General features: G+C 43.1%; 1 protein-coding gene across 2 annotated transcripts in view; it reads right to left on the bottom strand.

The window, feature by feature from the left end:
- Window positions 1–27,964, bottom strand: part of GARRE1 (granule associated Rac and RHOG effector 1) — a 58,845-nt gene that overhangs the window by 8,501 nt on the left and 22,380 nt on the right. For both annotated transcript variants that reach the window (XM_058846324.1, XM_058846323.1), the window contains exons 2-10: window positions 21,094–22,426; window positions 12,833–13,039; window positions 10,339–10,479; window positions 9,961–10,056; window positions 9,664–9,825; window positions 8,545–8,703; window positions 4,015–4,112; window positions 1,859–1,984; window positions 409–1,394 (exon numbers count right to left, since the gene is read on the bottom strand). In XM_058846324.1, coding sequence (XP_058702307.1) covers window positions 409–1,394; window positions 1,859–1,984; window positions 4,015–4,112; window positions 8,545–8,703; window positions 9,664–9,825; window positions 9,961–10,056; window positions 10,339–10,479; window positions 12,833–13,039; window positions 21,094–21,588 — 2,470 coding nt within the window. In that variant the 5' untranslated portion in view covers window positions 21,589–22,426. The remainder of the gene's footprint in view (window positions 1–408; window positions 1,395–1,858; window positions 1,985–4,014; window positions 4,113–8,544; window positions 8,704–9,663; window positions 9,826–9,960; window positions 10,057–10,338; window positions 10,480–12,832; window positions 13,040–21,093; window positions 22,427–27,964) is intronic.

The raw sequence follows: 27,964 nt of genomic DNA, 5'->3' as shown, positions 1-27,964 counted from the left end.
TCTCCAGATTACAAGACTGGTAAAGAGCAGGAAGAATAATTCTGAGGAGAGGGAACACACCTGAGCTCAAGAGTTTGATTTGAAACAGTTTTACAAACTAAGAATAGGAGGAACATCATCTGTAAGTATCTTCTCAGTACTCTGCTGTGCTCTTTACAGGATAGGTCAGACTACTACATCTGGGACAAGAAACAAGGAATTAGTTCCCATGTTTGCTTATTAATTAGAGTTTTAAGATCACCGTCTATTAAAAAAGAAAATAAGCACACACAAATCCCTGCTTGGATTGTCAGCACCCTTACACCGGGCGGGCAGCACAGGGAAATGACAGTTACTGCCAGCAGAATTTCACAGTATTCTTTTACAAAGGACCCTTACAAAAAGTATAATAAAGGAAAAGACACACACCTGCAGGGTCAAAAGGCAGGATTTCTCCCAACATCCCAAAAACTCCATCAGTTTGGTCACGATTTGGCCATGTGTTGTTTCTAGGTCCTTGTGGTTTCTGTCCTAACATTTCTGCCATCATATTGTCCATATAGCTGCTCACAAGACCCAGGCTGTACAAATCAGAGCTTAAATCTGAAAAACCAGGATTGTTCCACTGATTTATATGAGACAATCCAGCTCCAACAGCCGGGGCTTGCTGCTGTGAAGAATTACTGAGCCATTTGGCAGGTACACGTTGCTGTGGTCCAATAGGTTGAAGCAAGTGTTGATAATACTGCATTTGCTGCTGCTGTTTCTGGGACTGCTGCTGGGACAAGCCTTGCTGAGGAGGATGCAGCGGGGTGTGAGACACAGACTGCGGCTGCTGTTGAACTGCTCCTGACTTTTGTTCTGTTGCTGTAGAGGATGCAACAGAGTTCCTTCTTTTCACCATCGGAGAAGTCTGCTGGGATTTGCCCATGTTAAAACCAGACAAAAAATCTATAACATCCTGCATTTCTTGGTCAGTTGGTAAATTCATACCTTTGTCATCCTTGCCATCATCTGGTTTGAAGAAGCTGTCCCGTCTTTCCACTAGAAACCCATTGACGAGCTGGTTATTTGTGCTCTGAACCGGCTGCAGGGCATCTGCGGTCCGAGGGAAGTTACCAATGTTCAGGATGTTCTGCAACCGTGCATCCATGTTAGTGGGCATTTTAGCTTTCTCCTCTGAGCTGGAACTTATGAAGACATTTTTGGAAGGTGTATTGGGGATTGAGTAACTTCCTGTGTTACTTGTACTGGTGCAGGAAGTTTTTTTTGTAAACCGTGAAGTCAGTTTTGAGAATGTCTTTTGCAGACCCCCTGAAGATTTGCTTCCGTTCCCCGACGGCATGTCAACTTGGCTCCCAAAGTCTGAGATTTCACGCTGTAACTGGATCTGAATACAAGGCAAAGCTTGCTCCCTGCATCAATAAAAAACATGTATATCAAACCACCTAATACATAACTGAGTTTGTACTTTGGGCAAAAATGTGTATTTCAATAACAGCTCAAGAAAGAAACAACACCAAGGACTGCCAAGTCCACCAACTACTTCTTATGGTAACAAACCAAATTATTCCTCATATTTGCACACTTTCCGTTCCTTAAATTTTACTTGTGCTTCAAGGCCTAAATGGAGATCAATTTAATAAAAAATATTTTTGCAAGAGAAAAGCAAATACTTTTTTACCCTTGGATATGCTGCTGGTTTGGTTTTAAGCAGTCTCCTGTATCTCTGTATGTACCCAGAAGGTAACTGTGGGGATTAACAATGTCTCGCTCCCAGTTTGACTCTTGTTTTCCTCTTCTGATGAGCTGGCACTATCAAATCCCTCAGCACAAATTATTCAACAACAGCTTAGTTTGAACTAGAAAAGGCATGTACCTTCCTTCCTTCCACCTGTGTATATCAAACACAGCAGTATAGAGCACATCTACCAGCCCCAAAGTCTTCTCCGGATCCAGACTCCTCTGAAGCAAAGACATCGTTGCTGGATCTTCTTTCAGACACCTGTCATCAATAAGTTTAAATTAGAAATCAAAATGCTCGTTTTTTATATTAAACAATTGTACTTTATCAGTCAGAATACAGAAGGCAAATTGTTGCACTCCTGCAGAACAACATGGGAAGCCTAGAGGGGTTCCTGGGCTGCAGCCTGAGCAGTGTGCCTGCTGTGGGACACAGAGCTAATTTACCTGTGAGGTTCAGCAGCACAGGGCATTGAAATCAACACTGGCAAGAGCTCTTTAGAGCAGGCACAGCCACAACAAACAACAAACAACAGCCATTTCTGGAACACAGCGAGAGCCTGAGCCTGGCAGGGTCCGTGCAGAGATGATTCCGCACATCCCAGAGCTGGGGAAATGTCCCTGAGCCGGGACCCTCCGGGCTTGGGACATTTCCCTCATGGTCCCGCGGTACCGCCGGGCGACAGCAGGCGGCGCTGCCCCCGGCGGCGAGCACGGGCAGCGGGGACGATCCTGGAGCACCGCGACACTCCTTCCTTCCTGCCTTCCTCTGGGAAACAGCACCGCGACACTCCTTCCTTCCTTCCTTCCTGCCTTCCTTCCTCTGGGAAACAGCACCGCGACACTCCTTCCTTCCTGCCTGCCTGCCTTCCTTCCTCTGGGAAACAGCACCGCGACACTCCTTCCTTCCTGCCTGCCTTCCTTCCTCTGGGAAACAGCACCGCAACACTCCTTCCTTCCTTCCTGCCTGCCTCCCTTCCTTCCTCTGGGAAACAGCACCGCGACACTCCTTCCTTCCTGCCTGCCTTCCTTCCTCTGGGAAACAGCACCGCGACACTCCTTCCTTCCTTCCTGCCTTCCTGCCTGCCTTCCTCTGGGAAACAGCACCGCGACACTCCTTCCTTCCTGCCTGCCTTCCTGCCTTCCTTCCTCTGGGAAACAGCACCGCGACACTCCTTCCTTCCTTCCTTCCTGCCTTCCTTCCTCTGGGAAACAGCACCGCGACACTCCTTCCTTCCTTCCTGCCTTCCTCTGGGAAACAGCACCGCGACACTCCTTCCTTCCTGCCTTCCTTCCTTCCTTCCTCTGGGAAACAGCACCGCGACACTCCTTCCTTCCTTCCTGCCTTCCTTCCTCTGGGAAACAGCACCGCGACACTCCTGCCTTCCTTCCTTCCTTCCTTCCTTCCTTCCTTCCTTCCTGCCTTCCTCTGGGAAACAGCACCGCGACACTCCTTCCTTCCTTCCTTCCTTCCTTCCTGCCTTCCTGCCTTCCTTCCTCTGGGAAACAGCACCGCGACACTCCTTCCTTCCTTCCTTCCCACCTTCCCCCAGGAAACAGCACCAGGACACTCCTTCCTTGCTTCCTTCCCCCAGGAAACAGCCTCAGGTCACTCCTCCTTCTGGCCATGCCATCAACACCGCTAGGAACAGGCTGCCCCCATAAGGAGTCAGGTGAATCACATGTGCTGTACTGCAGTTCCTAACACTGACTCCTTCCGAGTTAGAGACAAGTGCTGCCATTGCTTCCTGTTCCCACTGCTCTGAATGGGAAGAAATCCTCACAAACTGCAGATCACCATTTTTCACTAGGCAGTCACCTAAACTATAAATAAATCCCTATATCATAAATGTAGGAACAGCATCTCTTGGAGCCCAGAGGTTCATGGTTCACAACAGCAGAGTGAAGAACAGCCCAGTGAAGAAAGAGCAAAGGCTCTTACATTAAACTCAGCCCATTCTTGACCTTCCTGAGATACAGCTGGGACCTGCCAGGCCAGACCATGACAGGAGTACTGGTAGATTATTATTTCTGAAATCTTCTCTTTTATCATCAAGCTTTTACATTTTCTTCAAGTCTCAAAGCCCCAGCACTGCCTCTCTTGCCTTGCCTCCTCCAGAGGCAGCTGAAGTACAGCCCATCAGGAATGGAAGTGTTCAACCAGTCCAGATAGAGGACTGAAACTTAAGGAAGCCATGCCATAATTGTTCATGTTCTCTTCCATTTGTACTGCAACAATTTTCTCCATTTCCCCATTTCAGTCACAATCTACAATACAGTATTTTTATTTACCAAGTTGATGGAACTTGCACCACAATTCTTGATCCTTCTAAACTTATCTGAGGAGCATAGGCTTCTTTATTTTCAATCTGTGCTGTGTCCACAACCACCTAGCAAATAAAAAAAAAGGGAAAAATTTTAAGCATTAGTTTATCACCCCTGTAGTTAATGTCTAATAATTTCACCTCCCAGTCATGCTACAAGTACAAAAAAAAAAACCAAATAAAACTAAACCAACTCACGAAATCATTGTAAATTTACTTCTATTTTAATATAAGATTAGTTTAGTAGAGAAACGTGTATTTTAGCTCTTCTCAGTTAAATCCTGTAGTAATGCATCACTATGTCATTACCAGCTGCTCCACCTCCCTTGCTAGTAGTTCTCAGTGGCTCCACACAACAGCCCTTATTTCAGACAAGTTTAGCCCAGTTACTACTTTAAGAGCTCCCAAACACCTACTCAGCAACATGTTTTAAATAATTTAACTGTAGGGCATGGTATGATATAGAAAAGTAATGTTCAGCCATAAAAACCATCACAATTCCTAACATACACCACTCCCTTTTAAGATTATAAAATTCCACACCAATATTTCTCTATTCCACCTAATGAAACTGTACTATTATTAATTCCTGAATAAATAAAGAGAAGAAAAGTGACTGTTCAGTTTGTTGGACTCTGAGCCATCTGTAAGATGTCATGAAGACAAATAGAAGAGGAAAGTCTTGAAAATCAACCCTGTGTCATGAACCTTTCTTTTTAGACAATGGAAAAGGAATGGATTCACTTCAGCTTTATTTAACTTTTAATTTAGTGATAGTGAATTCCATATTTGGTTCATGCTTTCTGTTGTTGTCCGGTCTGTGTGGGTTGGCCTTTTTGATCATTTCCATAATTTCCTATTTTGGTCATGCTGAAACAGCAGCTTTTTGGCAGCAGTCAGCAGTTCTTGCTTCAGTGACTAGCAGATTAGCTGTACCATTTATCCTTGAAATGGCAAAAGTCCTCTGGTATAAATAAGGCTCAAGGGACATTATTGACTTTGCTGCCATCACCTCACCTACACTGGTCCTGTTTCTAGCTGGTTGTCTGTTACTGGGTATGAAAAAATGTCAAACATAATGCTGAGTTTCTCCTCTCTCACTTTAACAAAACCATCAAATAATACTTGAACATAATTATTTCCCACCTTTCAAATATTTTAGCATAAGGCCTTCTTTTTCCTTCAGCTGAATCTAGGCATTTGCCCAGGTTTATTCAATTTTAAACATGTCTAAGCATGCTGACAAAAGGCCACACTATCACCCACCCATGAAAATACCTCTCATTTTGGAACAGGGCAATTCCAGTGTTCTTTTCTTGGTGTTTGTACCTTTTCATTTTACTTAATTTGGTAATCTGCAATTCAGCCCTACTGCAGTTTTAACTGTGAAAAGGAGAAATGAACTCAGGATTTTCTCAACTCCCAAGAAAAATATAGTCTGCACCCCACACCTGAAGTCAGAGGTAAAACTCTGATTTGTGCAGACCTGTGTCAGGTTCTGGTTGTGGTGCGTGGTTGGTGCCCTTGGTCTGGGCTTTATTGGGGTGTTCCTCCCCCAGGACAAACCTTTCTTCCCTTTACAAAAAGTTTTACATTTCTAAACATCTGTGAGAGTCAGGATGTCTGGGATTTAAACTTTACTAGGGGATTTAGTGCTCCTGCAATGCATGTTGGAAAGATCAACTAGCACAAAAAAAAGAATTTTATCTGTTAACCTCTTTGCATGAGGCCAATTGGAGGTTTTATTTTCACTCATCCTCTGAATTCAGCTATTTGAATGTAAATTACTTTCATTCAAACATGCAGATTTCATCAGCTGTCCCAAATCTCAAAAGGCAATTCTTATTATATACATGCTAAGGTAAGAACTGAAAATCTGCACTTCAAATTATTTCTTATGTGAAAAAAACTACAGCCCAAAATAACCAAGCAAACTAAGTCACAACTCATTGTGCTTTCCACACTTAATGAAAGGAAACTTAATGAAAGTAAACTTAATGAAAGTGAACACTTCTCAAAAGGCACATGGCGAGATGGTTCAAAAACAATGAGAATGTCAAGTAATGTTTTTTTGAATTGGGCATTTAAGGTACAGATCCACACACAATTCTGAATGAATGCAGACAGCCCAGTATCTAAAAACAGAATAATGCTATGTGCTATGCCACAATTCATTTATCTGCCTTCCTCACTAAATAAACTTAAAATAAACACATCCTCCCTCCCTGCCTGGTGGTGCTTAGAGAACAGCTTCCTGTACCTCAGACACCCATTGTTCTTGTTTTACAGGTGCTTCCTCTCTCCCTTCCACCCAAAGAACTCTTTCACAACCCAAATTCCAATTTCTTGTCACTGCATGAAGTGAATACAAGCATAACTGGATGTTGTAAAAAAAGATGGCACAAAGTTTATAAAGAGAAACCTCAACCCTCATACCCCTCTAAACTGTAACAAATCAAAGTGAGAATGAAGGAGAGCAGGCTTGCAGGTCTTCTGTCATGTGCATGGCTCATTATGTGCCTTTGAAGAGTGAAGCCTGCTGCTTTCAGAACCTGAGGTTCATGCAAGAATCTTTGCAGACATTGAGGATTCAACACAGGTAAAACTCCATAGCTCAGCTCTTTCATTTGGGAGAACGTGTAAGTAAGTTTTATGCTGACACTCTCCAAAAGTGATGACAAACCTGAAGAATGTCAGTGCTTCAATTACCAGCAGGTCTAACTCGTTATGTCTAGACTGGGGGACACCAGATTTCCAGATTCCTGAGTCCAAATGTGCCTCATGCCACTCCTCAAACCTCCTCGGGGCAGGACTTGGGTGTGCACAGCACTGAAACCCCCTGGAAAGGAAACGGTGGAAGGTGCAGCATCCTCCCAGGCACTCCTCATCCAGACACTCCGGAGCCACAAACTGCTCCTGCATTTCAGCACACTCCCATAGGGCTGCTGAGAAACTCCTTCCTCCCTGGCCTCATTTCCTGCACCTCACTGCTCACTCCCAGCATCCTACCACAGACTGTGGCAGCTCAAGACACAATCCCATTTAACCATACACCTTTTCCAGTCCTCTTCATATTTATTAACATTTAATACATGCTTTCCTTCAAAGCACCTAAGTAGAAATTTGATAAATCCTACTGTTGCAGTTTCTCTGTCCCTGCAAAGACACCACCTTCTTATGCCTCCCTGTAAAACTTCTCAGCCAAAGCACCACTATTTCCTACCCTTCAACCCCTGCATCTCAGTGAAGCAGCTGCACTGTTGTTATGACAGTGATGGTCTGCACCTTTGATTTTAGGCTGCCATTATAAGAATAGTCAGTTGAATTCCAGTGTCATTTCAACCTACTTCTCTAACAGGTATTTAATATTAAGGGAATACCTAAGATCTGATAGCTAGTATCAAAGGGATGCTGTATAAAGTAGAAATATCTGGTAAATTCATCATTTCAAATTTACCATTCAACATTACTGGAGAATCTTTTAGCAGTTCCAAAAGCACATGGTTTAGGATAATTTAATTTGCTAGGATAGAAGGTCTAGGTCACCGAACCAGCTGCGTGATTTGTCTGAAAAACAGTTTTAAAAAATATGCAGCTATTTGGGTCCTTTAACCACAAAATAATTACAAAGCCCTTGTGGTCTCCCATCACCCTGAACAAGGAATCAGTGATGAACCAGCAAGAAGCATTTAACTCACTGTAGGTTAAAGACAATTCAAAGAATACTTGACAATACTATCACAGGCCACAGTGCAGCTTTATCCTTGCATTTCCTCGCTATGCTGAAGGTGCAGCCTTTTCCCCAACTCACAGGAGACCCAAAGACCCACGTGTCACACACAAACACTGCACTGAGTGCAGAGATTGCAGTAATTAGGGGAGCACAAATGCATTTTCTTACCAGAGTATCTTCCAAGCATCTATTTTTATCAGCTGCTTAGATACTGTAAATTCCACTGGTTTTCTTCCCCTCAAGAACACATGTCTACAGCAAGGCATTTAATTGTTCTGCCCTCTGTTGGAGATAATCAGGTAACATTACCTGGCACAGACTCACTGGTTTATGCTGGGCAGGAAACTCAGCTTCCAATCAAAGCAGAGAGGAAATTTTAAAAATGGCAGGTTTTGAAGCTAATTTGAGAGGGGGGTAGATGTGTGTTTGGGTCTGTTTAGTTTTTTTGTAACATGGTTATGTATAGATTTGAAAATATTTCTATTTCTCCATGAAGCAGAAGTTTCATTTCTTGTGTTCTCTCTTGAAATAGAGACCAGGAAGCACCTGGTGCATTCTTCTGTTCCTGTCCACTATGGACACCACCTACAGACTCCCCTTCTACAAGGACACATTTTGCTCAGAAATCGAGTTAACTGCAGCACTAAAAATAGAGCAACACAGAACAAGACACTGCAAATTAATTCCTAAACTCCAAAATATCTAGTTTCTCTTCAGGGTGTTTACATAACCTTTGTTTTCCTATGACTATTGGTAGTCACCTACCAGTCCAGCCTGGCCAAACAAGAGCTGCACAGCAGTTTTGCAGGCTCCTCTCCACGTGGAAGGGCAGACCTGGTTCAGTACTTCAGTCACAGGAGAGTCGTCACGGGGTGTGAGTCCATTATGGCATCCAGCTTCCTTGATCAACTGCAGCATTGTGTGCTGGAAAAATAATAAACACTCTGTGCTACCCAACACATGATTTACAAATGCTATCACCAATGCTTCCAGATGGATTTGTCATTGTTCTACACACTTCTCAAACAGCTATAATGTCTGCAACCTCTGAACAGTCTTATATAACCAGGAGAGTTCCACTGCAGAACAGAAATATGGAAGATTGTCTCTGCTGTTTGGAACACAATACTGTTCCAAAATCATAAAACACTATTTCTGCTTATATTCTGGCAAACCAGTTAAATCAAAACTACAAAAAGCACTGCAAAGACAACAAAAGAGCAGCATTTTGAGCAACTTATTATTTCAACTCTCTCAGGAGCAAGGAACTAGGTTTATCTAAAAAAAAAGTGAAAGTGCTGATTAAAATTGCCCAAATTACTTCTGAATGGACATATTTTCCATTTGTTTATACTGACACTACAATTAACTTATCCATAATTTAAAATTCTTTCTAAAAAATTGATTCCAGTTTGTAAGATGACATCAAAATGAGCTCTGTTACAAAGGACTTTTTTCAAGTACCTCCCCCTTAGCTCCAGGCTGGGCTGACTTATTTGGGCACCTAAGAAGATGAAGGCTCTGACATGCATCACCTGGCTGGGGAATCTGTAAGGGCTCACTTTCTTCTCTACTTCTTCACACCTAACACATCTATTTTCAAATGTTCACAGATGCTTCATTGCCTCCTAGATCTCTATGCCTGTGCCTCTCTCAGATCAGACTGAAATTGCTCAGGTGGTCAAAATGTTACCAGGAACAGGCGTAGCTCTACAATGTTATCAACGTTATCAACATCGTGTTTCCACAGGAAGCCAGGCTGAAAAAAAGCACTTTTAAACACAGCTTTGGCACAAAACCTCTGTTACTGTTGTTCTCTACATTTTGATGAACTCTACTCCTTCTCCCCCATCTTTACTTCTGTGGTTAATTAGGAGTTATTACCGTTTTCAGCTTCAGGTTTTCTGCTGCAGACTCATTGAAGGAGATTCCTTTCAGAAAATGGGACCCGATCTGGACAGGGACAGTGGGCAGCTCACACTGAATGGGCTGAGGTGGAGTCTGTCTCCTTCCTGTCTGCTGGGCTTCAGCTTCACTGCAACAGCCCTGAAGTACAGAACAGATCAAACAGAAGGAACTAAGACATTAGAAACTCCTAATATGGGTCCAAATGTTTGTGTATTTTAAGTAGCCATTTTCAAGTGAGGAGGGATGAAAGAGAGCAGGATTAGCAGATCCTACCTGAAGACTTGCTTCAATCGCTTTTGGGTTCAAGTGGAAGCCAGCCTTCATTGCATATTCACAATGACCCAAGCTCTCCAGGGCCACTTTGTAAGCCTGACATCAAACAAAAAGTTGAGATAGCACAGGCGTATCAGCAAGGAAGCAAGCACACAGTGATTGTGTCTGGGTACAGACAGGGATTGGTACAAGGATTTACCCCACTCAGTTCTATGGCATACACACATTTATCATGGAAGATTCCAAAGCTGTAATTCCCAAATACCTCTGAGCTGTCTGTGGTACACAATTCTGCAGGAACACACTCCTTCCCTATTTCACTCCTTGACCCACTGACTGTACTACATGCACATGAAAGCAGCAGACTTGAAAAACCACCTGCAAAGCACTGTCAATTTTCATGTTTAGCTCTTTGAGCTGATGTTCAGGGATGGCCACACTCTGTGAGCAGAAAAGTTGCTGAACTTCAATTCCTGCCAAACATCCATCACAGCCTCTTTCTCGCAGTCGAGATGTGGCCTGTAATGTAAAATAAAAATCCAGGGTGAGGAAGGTCAGCATTAAACCAGGTCAAGGCTTAAATAGATTTCAAAAAAGAGCAAAAAAGCCCTTTAAAGGGGGCTTTAAACACAATACAGACTTTAAAACCTTCTACAGGAGATGAGAAGCAGCACCTGGGGGAAAGGACCTGGAGACTTTATTATAACTTACTCAACTCCTACTGCTACTTTGGAAGCAGAACTCTGACGTAACCTGCACAGCACATGGGTGTTGGCCAGCACTTGGGCTCAGCATTGTTTGCTGTTACTATTTCAGCTCCCTCTCAGGACCAGGGATCCTGTTACACACAGCACACCATGGCTGTGGTTACCTGAGGACAGACTTGTAACTCCAACATAAACAGAAAATATGGTACACCATGTGTACAAGCACTCCTGTGTTCATGGGATGATACATTTCATAAAGTTATGGGTGATTACTGCAGTGCAATTTGAGAAGAGCCACACGATGCTAAGATCAACTTAGCACAGCAAGAAAATAGCTTTGTGTAATATGATTTTGAAAAACAAGAAATAAGCCAAATATCTACTTTTAGCTGTAAAATCCTACATCACTGAGCAGGGCAAAGCAAATAGATGTGGGTTATTTTCCAGTCTAGGAGCGAGTCTTGCTCTAAAGCAGGATGTCCAAATTGGGGGTTCTGGTGCTACAGCCAATGGACAGACATGGGCTCACCTCATGGACAGAATTACTGCATTTCCCAAAGCAAATCTTAAAGAGCAAAACCAGTTTTGAGCTACTGACAAACAATCACCTTAAACATCACTCTGAAGCAGCAGTGCTCTCCTGCCAGAGAGGCTGATTTTATCAGAAAACAATGGATTGCCTTCCACTCCAAAGTACAGATTGACAAACATTTCAGTATTACAAATCCCCCTTCTATTAAAATTATTTGTATTAGTCTATCTGCAATTATGAGAGAGAGATTTTATTTATTTAGAAACCAAGCATTTTTCTTATGCTATCCTAATACCTCACACAGATACCCCAAATCAGTTATTTCAATCAATCATAAAAACAGAGACGTGTCTTCTATTGTTATTTTGGAACTATGGAGAATCTGTATTTTATCCCTTTCCTCCCCTTGTATGTTTAATACAGGATTTGATTAGTACAATACTCATACAAGATTCTTTTGAGATACTGGTTTTGTATTTCTAAAAAACATAAATAGGTGAAGTGGGTTGCCCAAAAGCTAAAAAAAATCAAGTTAATGTTCTCTGTGAAGCCAAGCTTAATTTTAATCACTGCTTAAACAAATTTTATAGCAATTGCAGGGCAGTTCTAGAAATTGTTGTAGTTTTAAGAAGCTAAGTGTCATACACATAAAATTAACTACTTCTATGCCAAAGAAGTACAGCTATACCAGGATTGGACCTGTTACAATTATCTGTAATACACCTAAAGCACTCCCAAATCCCAATTTTATCCAGTAAAATAAATTTATGCTACAGTAAAAAAATCACACATAATCCCTCTGCATTCATGCAACTCATCAGCTTTCCTGTACCTTGCAGATGTTAGTGAGAAATGGAGACCTTGACAAGATTTCCAGACAGGATGACTAACAAGCCATGTGGGCAAATGAGACTGCAAAAGCACATGCTCCAAGTCATCTGAATTTAGGGAAAACACACACTCTGTGTCTGAAGCCATTCTGATCTACAGGTCCAGACTTCAACAGTGCCAGGGAAAGCAGAAAACCTCAAAACTGAGTGTCTTTATAAAGTACTGGTTTTGGCTGGCAAAGTAAGGATTCCACAGATGACGGGTGATTGTGAAAGTACAAGAGTGGCATATTTCAGTACCATGGGTCACATTCCAACAGTGGATGGATGAAGCAACATCAAACTCACCACCATGAAGACAAAAGTGTTAAAAATTACCACAAAGATTTTGAAGTATAGAATAGAATTAGTGCTCAAAATTTGAGAGAAATAGACATTATCTAGATTATTTTTTCATCAAGATTTTGCTCTGTTTTCACAAAGACTCGTTGAGGTTTTTATTTTTAATTCCCTCTGTCTGCCCTATTTGAACAGTGGCAGTTCATTACCCATAACAAAAATCTGTTTGCACTGCTTGTGTGCTCCTTATGCACAGCCCTGTAGCAAAGAAAACTTTACACAGGGCAAAGAGTGCACTCATCACATGAGTAGAATGAGTTTTAGTGTCTGAAACCAACTGTGCCACGTTTCCCCCTTCAAATGCAGCATGTCTTTAAAATCAGCTGTTTTCTCCCTTTGTTAGGACACCCAGGCTGACTTTAGGTTTCACTAAATCTGCTGTGCTTACAGCAGGACCTCCTCACCTCTGCTGCTCCTCTCCATGATCTTATTGCATCTTCCAGCTCATTTGTGGGGCTTATATTTGAGGCTCCAGTCCCACTAATGTTCTTCCTCTCCTGAGCCACAGCTTCAGCAAAGCAGGAGTGTGCCACAGGCTGGACTTTCTGCAGAGCTTGTGACAGGAATTGGAAGTGGACCTGCATCACTGTCAAGAAACATCGCCCAAGTACCTGTGGGAGACACACAAACCACGTAGAAAACACACTCGTGTTTCAAGCACACAGAAGAGCTCACAGAAGTTTCTCTTCTTCCTTTTTGTTTGGTGTTTGGGGTGAGGAACTACGTTAAAGTTTGATCTTTCCTTATTAAAATAATGCTTCAGATCATAAGATATGATATTTAACCATTTACTTCCAATAGAAGTGAGCATTAGTTTCTATGAATGAAGGGGACATTCTGAGTTATTTTTAGTTATGTACTCAAGTTCTGACTACTTGACAAATGAAAAGCTTGTTCAGTTACTTGGCAAAATCAAGCACGAAAATGGGAGTAGCATATTATCACAAGGACCAGGTCAACACCAAAACCCACCTGCACAAAAAGCTGGCAGTGAATTTCTGATAAAAACCCAAAGCAGCAACAACAAAACATGAATAATTGATGAAAGATGAATAAAATGGTACTGCACTGGGATATTACACTGGGATATTACACTGGGATATTGCACTGGGATATTGCACTGGGGGACGCTGCACTGGGATATTACACTGGGACACTGCACTGGGACACTGCACTGGGACACTGCACTGGGACACTGCACTGGGAAACTGCACTGGGATATTGCACTGGGATATTGCACTGGGACATTGCACTGGGATATTGCACTGGGAAACTGCACTGGGATATTGCACTGGGAAACTGCACTGGGATATTGCACTGGGGGACGCTGCACTGGGGGACACTGCACTGGGACACTGCACTGGGGGATGCTGCACTGGGACACTGCACTGGGGGACGCTGCACTGGGGGACGCTGCACTGGGGGACGCTGCACTGGGATATTGCACTGGGACGCTGCACTGGGACACTGCACTGGGACACTGCACTGGGACACTGCACTGGGACACTGCACTGGGGGACGCTGCACTGGGGGACACTGCACTGGGGGACACTGCACTGGGGGACGCTGCACTGGGATATTGCACTGGGACGCTGCACTGGGACACTGCACTGGGACACTGCACTGGGGGACGCTGCACTGGGGGACGCTGCACTGGGGGACACTGCACTGGGGGACACTGCACTGGGGGACGCTGCACTGGCCAGGGCAGAGCAGCAAAGGCTCCCTGGGCTGAGGACGGGCGATGCCATCCCCGCAGCCCCGCTGGTTCCCCCAGCTGTGCCCAAGGACACTGGGGCCCTCGGGTGGCAGCAGCACAGCAGAGCTGCAGTGCCAGAGGTGCAGGGACAGCAGCACAGCAGAGCTGCAGTGCCAGAGGTGCAGGAACAGCAGCACAGCAGAGCTGCAGTGCCAGAGGTGCAGGAACAGCAGCACAGCAGAGCTGCAGTGCCAGAGGTGCAGGGACAGCAGCACAGCAGAGCTGCAGTGCCAGAGGTGCAGGAACAGCAGCACAGCAGAGCTGCAGTGCCAGAGGTGCAGGGACAGCAGCCAGGGACACCCTGGAGAGCCAAAGGCTCCAGCAGGAACGCTCTGTCCAGGGCCACACTCCCCAGGCAGGAAAAAGCTGACAACCAAGTGTAGAGAGCTGCAGAGAAAGAGGGATTTTCCAAATCACAGCAGAAAGTATTTAAAAACTATTCAAAGTGTTTCTTTTATGGAGTTTATCACATGAAGTGCTTTAAAATGTGTATTTGACTTGGATTTATTAAAAAAGAGTCAACTCCAATTCCATTTTAGGAATAATTCATAAAACACACAGATAATGTACAAAGCTATCATGCCTTGGAGGCATTAAATCATCTGCCTTATTTTCAGCTACATTCTTCTGGAGCAGAACTATTCAGACACAATGTATCTTGCTGGCAGGACTCTCCAGTCACAGGAACAGCTACATGCATTTACTATCTCCTTCCGAAGAACCAATGGTGGCAATGCTTTTTTCCACTGCATCCAGACTCCTTTTGACATTCCATTCTGCTTCAATCACTTCCCTTCTTTGTACAAGGCATAAAATTAAACATTTTTGGTACTTTGACTGACCTCTGAAAGTGGAGCTTGCCTTATTAAAAAAAAAACAGTCAGCAAATGATAAAATGAAGAAAACTCCAACTTTCCTGGGTATGAGATTATAAAGATTTATAAGAAAACTGCAGGAAGAGGCAACTGGTGATCTGAATTATTTCTGTGTAGGAAGAATGCAGTTCTCAGGGGAAGATGAAACTAGTACTCATTAGGAATTTCAAGCTGATTAAATTTCAAAGAATATTTAAGGTACAAAGGTTGAAGTTTCCCCAGCCTGGGAATAATGCTCAAAATAAACAAATGATTCAGGTTTTAAGTGGCAGCACACAACATTCCTATTATAACTTACAATGTTAAACGGTGAAGATAAATAGTAACATCTGCTTTACTGAACTTTTATTTTGTTTGAAAAAAATCCATTTTAGCCTTCCTCCAAAATGAGTAAGAATGGTTTAAACTTCACTATCAAAGTGGTGGAGGATTTCTGTACTGTTGAACACCCCCTTTGGATGGATGGCAGATGTCAAACTTGCTTTAAAGAGCTTTAAAGAGCTCCCTTGGTCAGATTTTCTGCCAAAGAGCCCAAAGTTTGCTTTATCCATGGAGAAGGCAGTGGGCTCCCCCAGGCAGGGCTGGGCACTGAGCCCTGTGCAGAGCAGCACAGGGAACCTCTGCTGCACATCCCTGCAACAGCACCAGCACAGGGATGAGGCTTTCCTCAGTTACAGACACCACCATGTCTTTTTCAAGTTTATTTTCCCTACTTTCCCATGCAGAAGTGTGTGACTCTCCTCCTTCAGACCAGAATAAACACAAACCCTACAAACTGTGCAGGAATCAAAGCTGAAATGGAATCATCTCAGGTGCCAACCAGTGAGATTTCCTTGGGAGTGGTGATGTTTTCTTAATTTCATAGATTCATTTACATTGCATAAACAATGAGGTCTTCAGCATCCAAATTTTTTGTCCCACAGAACACAGCTCCACCACCTTGACCTCCCTGACCTCCATCAGAGGTAGGACAGATGTCTGTCTGTCTGTCTGAGCAGAGCCTTACCTGAAGGAATCTCTCTTTTCCTGCTGAGGCAGTTGCATGAAATGGGATTTTTGGTTCCCTACCAGCAGGAGCACCAGGTGAGATGCAGTGTTAGGTTACACTTTATCCTCCCAATGGGGGAACACAATCAGCTTTGGAATATTCCACTGGACAAAGTGTACACAAAATTGTCAGTTTTCATTGCTAAACAGGGATGCCATACAAATTGCCTGGCAAGAAAATCTTGTACAAGTTTCCTTAAAACAGAGCACTACCAGTAACAAAGTCAGCAAATAACAAGTGTCAGTCTTCTACATTTGATACAAATGCTGACTTGCAGTTCTCCAAGTACCATTTTATGCAGTAGAACTTTCTTCTTTTTTCCCTTTTTTTTGGCTATTTCCTTAAACAAGCAGAATGCTCAAAAAGCCAAACACCACAACAGAATTACTCAGTGGTTTCCCTTAAGAGTGTCCTTAGTGGCACAGCCTGGCTGCCACTGAACTGGTGTACCCCATTATGAGCCAAGAACCTTCCTGTACATCACCAGAAGTGGGCAGAATATTATTCATTTTCACTCTGAAGCAGACCCCTGCAGTTCCAAAGAGCGATCTCATGAACAGAACACCTCCAAGGGAAGACTTGGTCCTGCCCATGGTTGGAATCATCTGCAGGCTGAACTAGAATCCAGCAGAATCTACTTCAACAGACTCATTTCTTCCAGCAGTGACCCTAAAAGCCACTCATGATAATCTCATCTTGACAGCTAGTGAAGTGGTCACTATCATTTAGCAAAAAAAAAAAACATTTAAGTGTGAAGCATTTTAAAAATAAAAGCAGCAATTAAAATGTAAGACAAAATTTTTTTTTGCTTCTAACAGTTCCTCAGTTCAGAAGAGTCTGGAAGCAATCACTGAAAATTCCAGGAAAGACTAATTTAAAAAATAGTGAAATTGGGCTTTACAATGTTTGCTAAGGAAAGCCTACATTTAATATTTACTTAGACATTTTGTCTCACATTTTGTTCAAAAATTCTTAGGCTATTTTATACACATGAAAGCCAAAAATTATCTCCATTTAATACAGAACAGAGCATCCAAGAATATATCTGGTGCTTATCTGTGCTTCCTTTCTGTACAGGAAGGCAACATTCCCCTCATTACCACCACTTCTAAGACAATTCACAAGCCCTATGTAGCTAGTATCATTCTTTATGTATTTTGCAGTACTGAGGCTTCTCCAAAGCTTCACAAGAGATGGGGAAATACACTTACTTCTACCAGTTTTACTTCTCCCTATGGATTGGCTTTAATGCTTTTATTAACAGAAGTACAGAGTTACTGCATTCCCCCAGCAGACAGATATGGAAAACGCCCTCTCATTTACCCTGATTTCCAAGCTGTTCCTCCTCACCCATACAGGCACAGAATACCCAATAATTCAAAGGTGTTTGAAAGAGGAAAAGAGAAAGAAGAATATAAAAAACAGCATTAGCATTTCTGAAATTAAGAAACTTTGGGAAACTCCATCTGTCACCACACTTTGATCAAGAGAAGTCACCCTCTTACACAGCCTGGCAGACAGTTCTGAACCAGCAAGCTTTGTTCTAAGTAACAATAAATAAATTAAAAACCTCATCCTGTGGTGCTGCCATCCAGGCTGCACAACAGTTTTCTGCCCAAATTCAAGTCAGGTATGTTCACCAAAACTGAAGTTTTCCTGACATTGCCTTCCCTGGGGGGCAGAGCTAAAGATGTGTGGAACCCCAGAAAAGCCACAGCTCTCTGCTCGATTCCTAAAGCCAAACCTGCTGAGCTTGGACTTCTCATTCCTCCCAAAAACTACAGCCTGTGTTAAGCAAGGTTTAGGAAAATTGCATTTTCCTTAGCTGGGCTCACACACAGACAGTCCCATTCTCGTGTCCTTCTCATGAATTTGGGGTTCTGCCCCACTGCACCCTGAGCTCAAGTCACCTCCTGTACCAGCAGCCTCCATCCCTCCCACAGGAGCCCTGCAGGGCCATTCTCAGAACTGCTGAGCTGCACTGGGGTGTTCCCCCATCTCTCAGGGCTGGGAGCTCTCTCTGTCACCCAGCAGAGAAGCTGACAAAGCAGCTTCAGATACACCTGCATTCCCCTCCTGGTATTTTCCAGGGGAACAATTATGCTGCCTCACACTCTTCCCCCATCACTTCCCTGTTCAGCAAACTCTGATGAAGTCAGGCAAGCCCTTTATGTTTTTCTGCTTACACTGTGAGTTTTTTAATCCTGCTGGCAGTTTTATGAAATGTTAACTTCTCTATCCACCAGGGGGGAAAAAAGCAAATCACTTTTTAAACTGAAATTTTAGCATCAACAGCTCAGTCTTCAAACCTCATAAAAGCACAAAGGGAGAGGATCTCAGGTCACCCTTCTGTCCCTAGCAAGGAGCAATTTCACCTAGGTCAGTTCTACCTGAGGCAGGTTTAACCTGTTCTGTAAGCACTGCTCCCTACCCTTTGTAGCAATCCACATCAGTGCTCCACTAACATTACAAAGGATTTCCACAGCATCTAATGTAAACTTTTCCTTCTGAAATTTAAGTTCCTTGCTCCACCTTACATGGACATGAAGAACAGACACTGACATGTTCTGGCAGCTTCTCACATACCTGAGCAATTTTGATTTTCCTTCTCAGCCTCTTCTTCTGTAGAGTCCATCTTTTCAATCTGTCCTCTGATGTCCTATTTCCTGGATGTCTGACTGCTCTTGCTGCTCTCCTCTGCTGCCTCTCCAGCTGCTCCCTGTTTCTCTGAGTGCACCAGCAGTGCTGTGCATGAGCACCGCTGTGTTTAAGGCCATAATAACCAGTGAAGTGCTCAGTTCATGGTTCTCACAGGTTAGGGTTGTGTTAAATACATGGTAACTGTCTCTTTGCACAACAGCAACAGCGCTGATTTATTATTTCCAACTGCACAATGCTGACTCTTACCCTACACACAACTCCCACAAGCCCTAGGACTGCTCTTCAGAGCTGCTGCCCAGTGGGCTTCACTCCTGAAGCTGAAAAAGTCTATTTAAATATTACAACATTCAGCTTTCCCCTCTGAATTCCATCCCAACTGGAAAACTTGACAAGATTCAAGATTATTTTTAGTTCAGCAGGTCTCCCAGCATGCTTATATCCTGTGCTTCCAAGTCACCTACAAACAAATATATTCCTGTACTGGCCTCTGCCAAGGTCCAGTTCAACAGTGAGCAGCTGCTGCTCCCTGGGCACAACCACCCAGCAGAATTCACCCTCTACTGCACAGCCCAGACCCACAGAACAACCACGAGTCACTGTCAAATCCCACATTCTGCTGCTGCTTAAGCCAAAGCAGAACACAACACTGGTCTCCTTATACAGAAGTTGCCATAAATCCTGCATGTTGACTGTTTTCAGAGCCATGTGCAAGGTGCAGTTTTAATGAAGAGGAAGACACCAGAGGAGTAGGATGGGAAGAGGTGGGACAGCCCAAGAGGAGAGGCAGGAAAGAACAGGAGCAGCTGCTCACACTCGTTCCCACCCCGGAGCTGCTGGGGCAGGGGAGGGAGCGCTGCAGGTGCCCAGAACAAGGCTCAGGCCTGGCCAGGAAAAGCTGGGACCAGAGCAGGTTTCTCTCCCTTCAAGCTGGCAGGACCTGCACCCACCTGATGCAAACCCTGCTTTGTTTCTGCTCCTCAGTTCCCTGCAGAGCGAGGGGCAGCACACAGCCAGCACCCACCTGACAAAAGCAGCTCCACACAGGGCTCCTACACTTGGGAAGACATTTCCAAGTCCACAAAAACTCCTAGAAGACATCTAGTGCTTCATGTGCTTTTGCTTTTTTTAATTCAGAAAGTCTTTCAGCTCATCTCTTATAAAGATCAATTAATTACATAAACTCACTCTTTATATATATACATTGCTACAGCTTTAGCTAAAGAGTGATGTTATTGGATTGTCTTTAAAAACATCAGCCTACAGAAGACATTTATAGCAAATACACAGCCCATCTTCATTCTATACCAAGCACACAACACTGAGAACTGTAGTACACAACTGCAGGGAGAGCTGTGACTGACAAATTGCATCCCCCTTAAGACTCCATCTGGAAGTGGAGCTAGAGAAAGCAGATAATGCCTGACAGGCACAAACATTCACTCTTACAAAGTTACCTGAGATCTAAATCAAAACCAAGAGAATTTAAAAGTAACTTTTCCATTCGGGATGTAGTTCTGAAGGAATAACTCTGCAAAGATTGTGGCAAAGTGAAGAAATATGTCAAAACACAAGGAACTGCTTAAAACTCCTGGGATTTAATCTGTGACTATCTCCTAACACTGCCTGCTATGTAACACATTTACTGGAGGAGAAATACCCACATTCCCAGGCAGCCTTGGTGGGAAGCTGGGGTTCCTCTCTGAATCCCATATATATATATATATATATATATATATATATATATATATAGGATCTAGAATATGAACATTATAGCAAAGTCATGACACATTTTACAGCACTAGTCTCTCACACAGCGTGTTATTTTTCTCTTACATAGCTCAAAATGATGAAAATGTTCTAAAGAGTGATAAAATATTATTAGTCAACTAATATGTAGTTTTACTGACACACTGATGACAATATGCTACTCCCACGTGCTCAGGTTTCCCCTCAGAATGGAAAACACCAAGGAAAGTGTAGGCTGATTTAGAATATGGCTTAACATTGCTAGGAACACTAGCTAACATAGAACAAAAAATGGTTTAAAATATTTGCCTGGTTGGTTCTTCTACCGACTAAATATAATAGGTGTAAGAAATACCTATTAAATACCTAATTTAACACAGATGGAGGTCAGATCTCACATGACTTGGTACTTTTAGGACATAACAAATGGAGAGTTTCTTTCTCCCCCAGCATCAGCCACAAACACATAGCAAGGTGGAGAAAACTTCTGGTGTAGAAGGGATTTTGAAGAGAAATCCAGTTAAGAAGGAATGATACAAATTCAAATGCAAAACAGTATCCTCCAAGGTAACTTACCTCAATGTCTTGTAGGCTGAACTCTTTTTGATCTTTGAAGTTTGCAGCTCCTGCACTCAGTTCCATCAGCATTTTTGCTATTTCTGGTTTTATTGCTGCTGTGAGTCGGCTCGCCGCTTCCATGACATGTTCCTGCACGTCTTTCAGTTGCATAGCTGCCTTAGAGTAGTGCGAGTTCCTAAACACGCTGCTGAAAAGGTCTGTGAGGAAAGTGCTCGTACGGCAAAAGACGTTGAGTGCATCCAGGTATTTGGAGATTCCCTGCTGGATGTCTGCGATGGGAGTGGTGTGGGAGGCGGGGTGGGAGCAGCCGCCCGCAGCAGCCGGGGACACCAGGGGGGTGCTGGGGGTGGCCGATGCCAGCGGGGCGCTCAGGGTCCTGCCCAGCTCGGGCATTTGATACTGCTGGTGTTGCTGCACCTTCTGCTTGGACCCGCCAAGCAAAAAGCGCCGCTTATAGTCCATTTTGCTTTCTTGTGCACTGCAGCAATACATAAGTGAGTGCTTGTCCAGAGAGTTCTTGAATCAACAATCACTTGTCAAATTCCTTCCTCGAGTATCTATGTACAGTAACAGAGCGGGACTGTGTACATAGGTTTCACAAAAGGCATTTCAGAAAGGCAAGCGTCTGGATAATCTGTATCAGCAGTGGGAACGGCAGCAGATCTGCTGACTCCGTGTTTTCAGTGTTCGGTGCAGCCCTGCTGCAGTTAGAAACTGTACTCAAAAACAAGCCCAAGTATCTTAATAATGCTCTGTCTCTTGTGTGGTGTCCCCCCTGCACACAGAAAAGCCAACTGGAGCAGAGAAGGGATCGGCTACAAGTTCCTCACGAGCGTAACGCTGTCACTTGCTCTTCCATCTACAAAAGTTGATTTTGTCAATGCAAGTAATAGTTACAGAAGCAATACCTTAATACAATTCTCCCATTAGTAGTATCAGGAAAAGTGGAGCAAACCACCGATCAACAGCGATTATAAAAGCAGTGCAGAGGCTCTTTCCTTGAAAAAGCAAATCCTTATGTCAGCAGATCAAATATCTTCAAATGTCTTGACAGATCCAGTCTGCCAACTCAGTTTACTTGTAGTGTCTCTTCTTAATATTGGAGGGGGAAAAAAAAAAAATCTGGACTGTTTACAGAAGACTTTGCAAGTATAAGCTATTAAAAACTAGAGTGTTTGTTATTGCAAGCCTTCTTCCCCTTTCCCTGTTTGTTGAGGTAGTTGTTTCTGTTGTAACATTAAGAAGTGGTGCTTCCAGACTGCGTTTGCCCTCAATTGCAGACTCAGAACAAAAATGCACAAATGTATTTGTAAGGCCTCTAGGTCATTTCCTGTGAATGGAGGGAAAAAAAAAGTTTAAACGTTAGAGAACAATGAGAAGGTTTAAAAATTTAACTCCTGCAGTGTCCTGGTTCACGTTTCTGGGCACACACTGTCAACAACACCCAAGATCCAAAGGGAGACAGCTGCACTGACAGTTTAAAACTCTGTTAGAAGCCAGCGTCATCCTGTTGCTAAACTCAACACAAATATTTTCTTGTTAATTCTTTCACTCTAGGCTGTCAAACTTAAGAGTCTGGTTAATCCCCAGTGCAAGTCTTGCACAGTTAAGAACGGTGAAAGGTGATTACTGCAGAGCTCAAGGGGAGTTAATCACATTTTCTAATCTCATCCTTTAAAAATAATTAAAGACTGAAATCAATTAAAACTTTTTCATGCACTATAATTTATTGCAGAACTCTCCATTCATTTTAATAGTTTACTAAATCAACAGATACAGGTCCTTAATATTTATTTTTTTTTTAGAACAACAACAGACAAATCTGCCTAATCCTACCTGAGATTAGCTGAGAAATACAACATCCATGTCCCATTCCAGTGTGATGGGCAGGCAGCATCTCTCATGCACAACTGCCCAAGAATCTGATTGGTGTAAATAACACTCTCAGCACACATCACAGTAGGGAGGAAATACAACTTCTGTACTGCCCTGCTCCTGCTGGCAAACCCTGGTGCAGCTGGGGAGCCAAGAGCTCCCTGAAGGTGTCTGAAGGAAGGTGAACAGAGCCTGAGCACTGGGAAAGGGCCAAGAAGGAGCACGAGGGACTCAATACTGATCAAACAGTGTCAGGACAATATCAGGATACAATTCCTTCCATCACTTTGCCAGTTCCTAGCTCCATTCCCTTCAGGCCACTCTCTCCCTCTCCTACACAGCCTTGATTCTATCAAACAAGGCCATCCTTTTCCTTACTGCAGCAATTGCAATGTCCCAGGCACTTAGAAGAATAATCCAGGAACCCTTTCATTTAATAACATTAAAATGTTCCTTTAGCTATTATATTTGAGCAATGAAATCTGTAGTAATATTGTCAAAATGGTTGGGGAACAGAGATTTTACTTTCAGTCAAAATTTCTTATTTCCATCTGTCTGAAGACACACAGTAATATTCACTCATTCCCATTTTAGCACACATGTAGGATACAAGCATCCAACAGATAAAGAAGGCAAGACACAGCAGGACAAAACATCCAGAGCTGGGGAGTCTCACTCCCATTAAAACAACCGGACACAAGTTTTTCAGGAAGTCTGAAAATGGTTCTGCTTCAGAGATCTAGTGCAAATATTCTTTTGCACTCACCCTTTTTAAAACCTAAAACTCAAAGAAACCCCCATATGCATTTCAGCATCCTTAAATCACTCCAAGCTGATACTTACCTCCCTAACTACTTTCTACTTCCCTCAGTATTCACTCTGAATGTGTCAAAATGCAAGGAACTCATTAAAACCATAATTTTCTAGCAAGTCTTGATGTCACATGCATAGCTGAAAGTAATTTTCTCCTTGTTTTACAAGCTAGGGAGCCTTACAGTGGAGAGCATGATTAAATTGATTTCCTTGATTTCATAGAAATGTAGATGGAACAAGAGAGTTGGTTAATTTTAATGCAACCTGTAAGTATATTGGTGATTGTTTTTCCTAAGCAGACATGAAATTTCTCATTGCAGAGGAACTTAAGAAATGATCATGAAAGAAAAAAATTAAGAAAGAGGGGTTTTCAAGGTCCAGGGCACTGAATTAGATGAGATTATCAAAGATGCACCTCAGCTCAGTGCTTGTGATTACACACAGAACCTTTCAGGATCAAACACACTGAACTCATCATCTGGAACTGTCAGATATTCAGCCAAGACATAAACTGCTGCATCCTAAAAGAACTTAAATGAAATGAATGAGGGGGGAGAAAGTGGCTTCATATTTTCTATAGTTATAAACAAAAACAACAAGTCATTGTGTTTTACTTCTGGGCAATTTTGTAGTCAAATTTGCAGGTACTTACTCAATCCTTCAGCTTCAAAATTCCCTTGCAATAAAACCTACACAGAAGCTTAAAGAGGACAGCTTGTATCTTCAGCTGATATTTATTCAAAGAGAGGAAAGCTGCACGTCTCAGTACCAGACATGTGTCTGAATACCATGTCTGAAACTCCATATAATGAGCTCTCTGACATGCTACATACAAAATAAACATTCCTCCTTTTGCATCTTTTTCTGAAAAAGTGAAGCACAGAAGGTTCCCACGCTCTCCCCTCCTCTCCCCACTGCTTTTGGTGCGTGGATTAAATGTGAGGGCTCCACACTGAACTCCAGGGACCTCAGGCCAATCTACCTCTTGCCACCTTAGGGGGAAATGTAACCAACTTGTTTCCTTCTAATGATACAAGAACAGCATTTTATCACCCAAAATATAAACATTAAACTTACACTTCATTTTGTGGAAAACAGAAATACTCACAGAAACCAAGTGAAGAAATTATTTAAAAAGTTACCATATCACAAGAAAAGGTGTTTTGTCCTTCCTTTATGTAATCAAAACCAAACCAGTGTTTTTCAGGTACTATTAAAGACTGTAATAGAATTAATATATAGTATAAACCCAGCTCCACACTGAACACTGCTCTGCTCAAAATGGCAAAACACTACTGGAAAAGCTCAGCACACTGTTTATATTCTCACTTCAAGGAGTTAATGCTGAAGTTAAGGAACTGCTACTAGCTTGGACTGTTTGAACTTCCAGAGAATCAGCTGCACAAGCTGCTCTAAAAATGGCCACATTTGCATAGAGGATACAGAAATTGCAGGAAAATGAGTGCAAATGCAAATTGAGTTCACTACTTTTTTAAAAATGCAGCATCCAAATTTTTTTGTTTAGATACTTCCCCAAAAAATGCTTTTTTCCAACTTCACCAGTCACAGGAGATACAAATAAACAGGGAAGACTTTCAGACAAGTGGAATTTGGTACCCTCCAGTTTGTTCTGGAGCAGCATGAGGGGTCTCATCCCCATCTGTCCTGTCTGGGATTACCCTGCTAGAAGAGAAGGCAGCTTTTTCCCTGAATTAACACAGGAAACTGAGCAGAGGAAGCAGTGCTTTAAATAAGGTTCTGACCTCAACTTTAAAAACTGGCAAAAGTTTCCTTTCAAATGCTGTTCTTTATGGATTCTGTTCCAGTGAATATGCAATAAAACACAGAAGAGTAAGATAGTCCAAAACTCCTGAGCTGATTTTGTTGAATGCAACCCTTCATGCTATTTTCATGCCGGTTTTAATTTTATGAGATACAGAGTCCAAATCTCAGGATGAACTTTACACTGCACTCACCATTTATGTAAAACAAACTAAATTCAATTAATGTTAAAAAAAAAAAAAAGCTAATTCCAAAAGACACAAGCCAGAGCAGCCAGATTGCTTACCCGGGAAAAGCCTGAACAAACAAACCCACTGCGAGGCCAAAAGGCCAGGAAGCTGCCAGAGCCAAGGGCCTCCTGTCACACACACAGAAGGCCCTCTGGCATTCAGTGATACAAATGTGCTGCAAATCTAAAAGTCACTCCACAAGGAAAGGTGTTTCACCTTCAGTTTCCTGCCACTAATGTTCATCCCATCCACCACCCAGCCAGGCTGTCCAGAGTCCAGATGTGAACACCTTAAACCAAAGCGATTCTGCACGGTGCTCAACACCTGCACAGCAAGGAGGGCAAGGGAGGCACCTCCTGAGGGCTGCTCAGTGTCCCCCTGTCCCTCTGTCCCCACCACAGCTGGCTCAGGGCTGCAAGAGTGACCAGAAACAGCAATTTGAGTGTGGGACCCAGCTACAAACACCTTGCATGGGGAGGATGCGCGGAGCTGGAGCAGCCCAGGACACCAGGCTGGCAGGAGAACAGCTGGAGCTCCAGGAGGAGCAGAGAGCCTGAATGGACACTGGAGAGCAGAGCTTTGAGAGCTCAGGCACTGCTGCAGCAGCAGTGAAGGGAAGGAGTGCCAGGCACAGCCATCCTGCACCCCCAGGGGACAGCCAGGCCCTCCTGCCCCTCCTGGCACACAGCTCACTAAGTGGAGCTAACAACACAGACACATGGTGGGAACTCCTCCAAGTAAACTTTTCAGGAGCTGCATAAATAAATAGGTTAAAAAAAACAGTCTGGTATCCTCAGCTACTTTTGGGGAGGGTTTTTAAGAGAGTCATCACATTTTTAACTGGGTGTTGATTCTTTATACACTCTTCCAAACTGAAGATGGGTTACATCTACAAAACATATCCATTCAAAAATACTAGAAACTGGAATCTACAGGCCAGGGATCAAATACAAAGAACAGTTCTCATTTCAGCAACAAATCTCAACCTTTGACTTTGACTACAACCTCTCCACTACTCTCATCAATACACCACATCTATTAATATAAAAATTGCCACAGGAATGGCACCTATCTAATATATTCAATCCACCCATGAAGAGAAAACACATCAAATGAAATGTGTGTGGGCTTTTACAATTTGTTTTCATTTTCAAACACTGTTTTGAACATAAAACTTTTCAGATTAATACAAGAGCTGAAACTATGTTTCAAAAATTAAACTTCTCAGTCAACAAGAGCCACCTTCAAGTAATGCTGACTGGCAGAAAATATGCCTCCACCTCTGACATCAACCAAGTCATTCTGCACCTGGAATTTCTTACCAACACATCATAAATACTTATAGCATGCAAATGCTTTTATAGGGGTTGACAAGTACTGATTATCTTCACTGCCAGGGCAAATGAGGCTCAGGAGTTTTCCAGACTCACTCCCACAGCTGGCACAGGACAACAGCCCCAGAGCCTGGGAATGCCAGCAGGGAGAGGATTCTCCTCACCAAACCCTGACTGCTTCTGCTCTGGAGCTACAGACCCAGGAAGGAAAACCAGCATTGCTTGCCAAGGCTTTCTAATGTGGTGGGCTGCAGCCTCCAGGAGACCCAGGAACCTCCTGGATGGGTTTTTAAGTTTGGGGCGTTTTTGTCACCCAAGTTGTAAAAATCTCCTACTAGAGGAGGATGGAGGAAAGTCAGAAATAGACCATTATACCAAAATCATTTTAGTTCTTGTTAGCTCATGAATTGCTCATTGGGATTCCTTTTTTGGCTGCTTGCCCAGAACAGTTGGAGGAAAAAAAAAAACCCTACCAAAACAAAAAAGTAGCCAAGTGAATCCTTAGTGAATCCATGAAGCTCCTGTTGGGTACATTCCTCTCCAAACACCCTCGGGCTCTCTGGGCAGATGGGTGCCAGCAGCCCCACTGGAACTGCCCCAGCTGGGGACCAGAGCTCCCAGAACACGCCCCACAGCACCTGTGGGGTTAGCACACCTCAACCACAATCAAACTGAGCACTTCACATCTCAACAGAGCTGGTTATTAACCTGGAACCTGCTACCAGTGAAGCAATTACCAACCAAATCACTGCCATCTGTTAAACCAGCAACCTGGTTTTATTAACTCAAAAGACCAATTTCACTGATGATTTATCAACCTATATATAGACCTAT

This window comes from Poecile atricapillus, chromosome 10, assembly GCF_030490865.1.
Source record: "Poecile atricapillus isolate bPoeAtr1 chromosome 10, bPoeAtr1.hap1, whole genome shotgun sequence".
Classification (NCBI taxonomy): domain Eukaryota; kingdom Metazoa; phylum Chordata; class Aves; order Passeriformes; family Paridae; genus Poecile; species Poecile atricapillus.
Note: the sequence above shows the minus strand (reverse complement) of the source record. Positions and strands in the feature narration are given on the sequence as shown.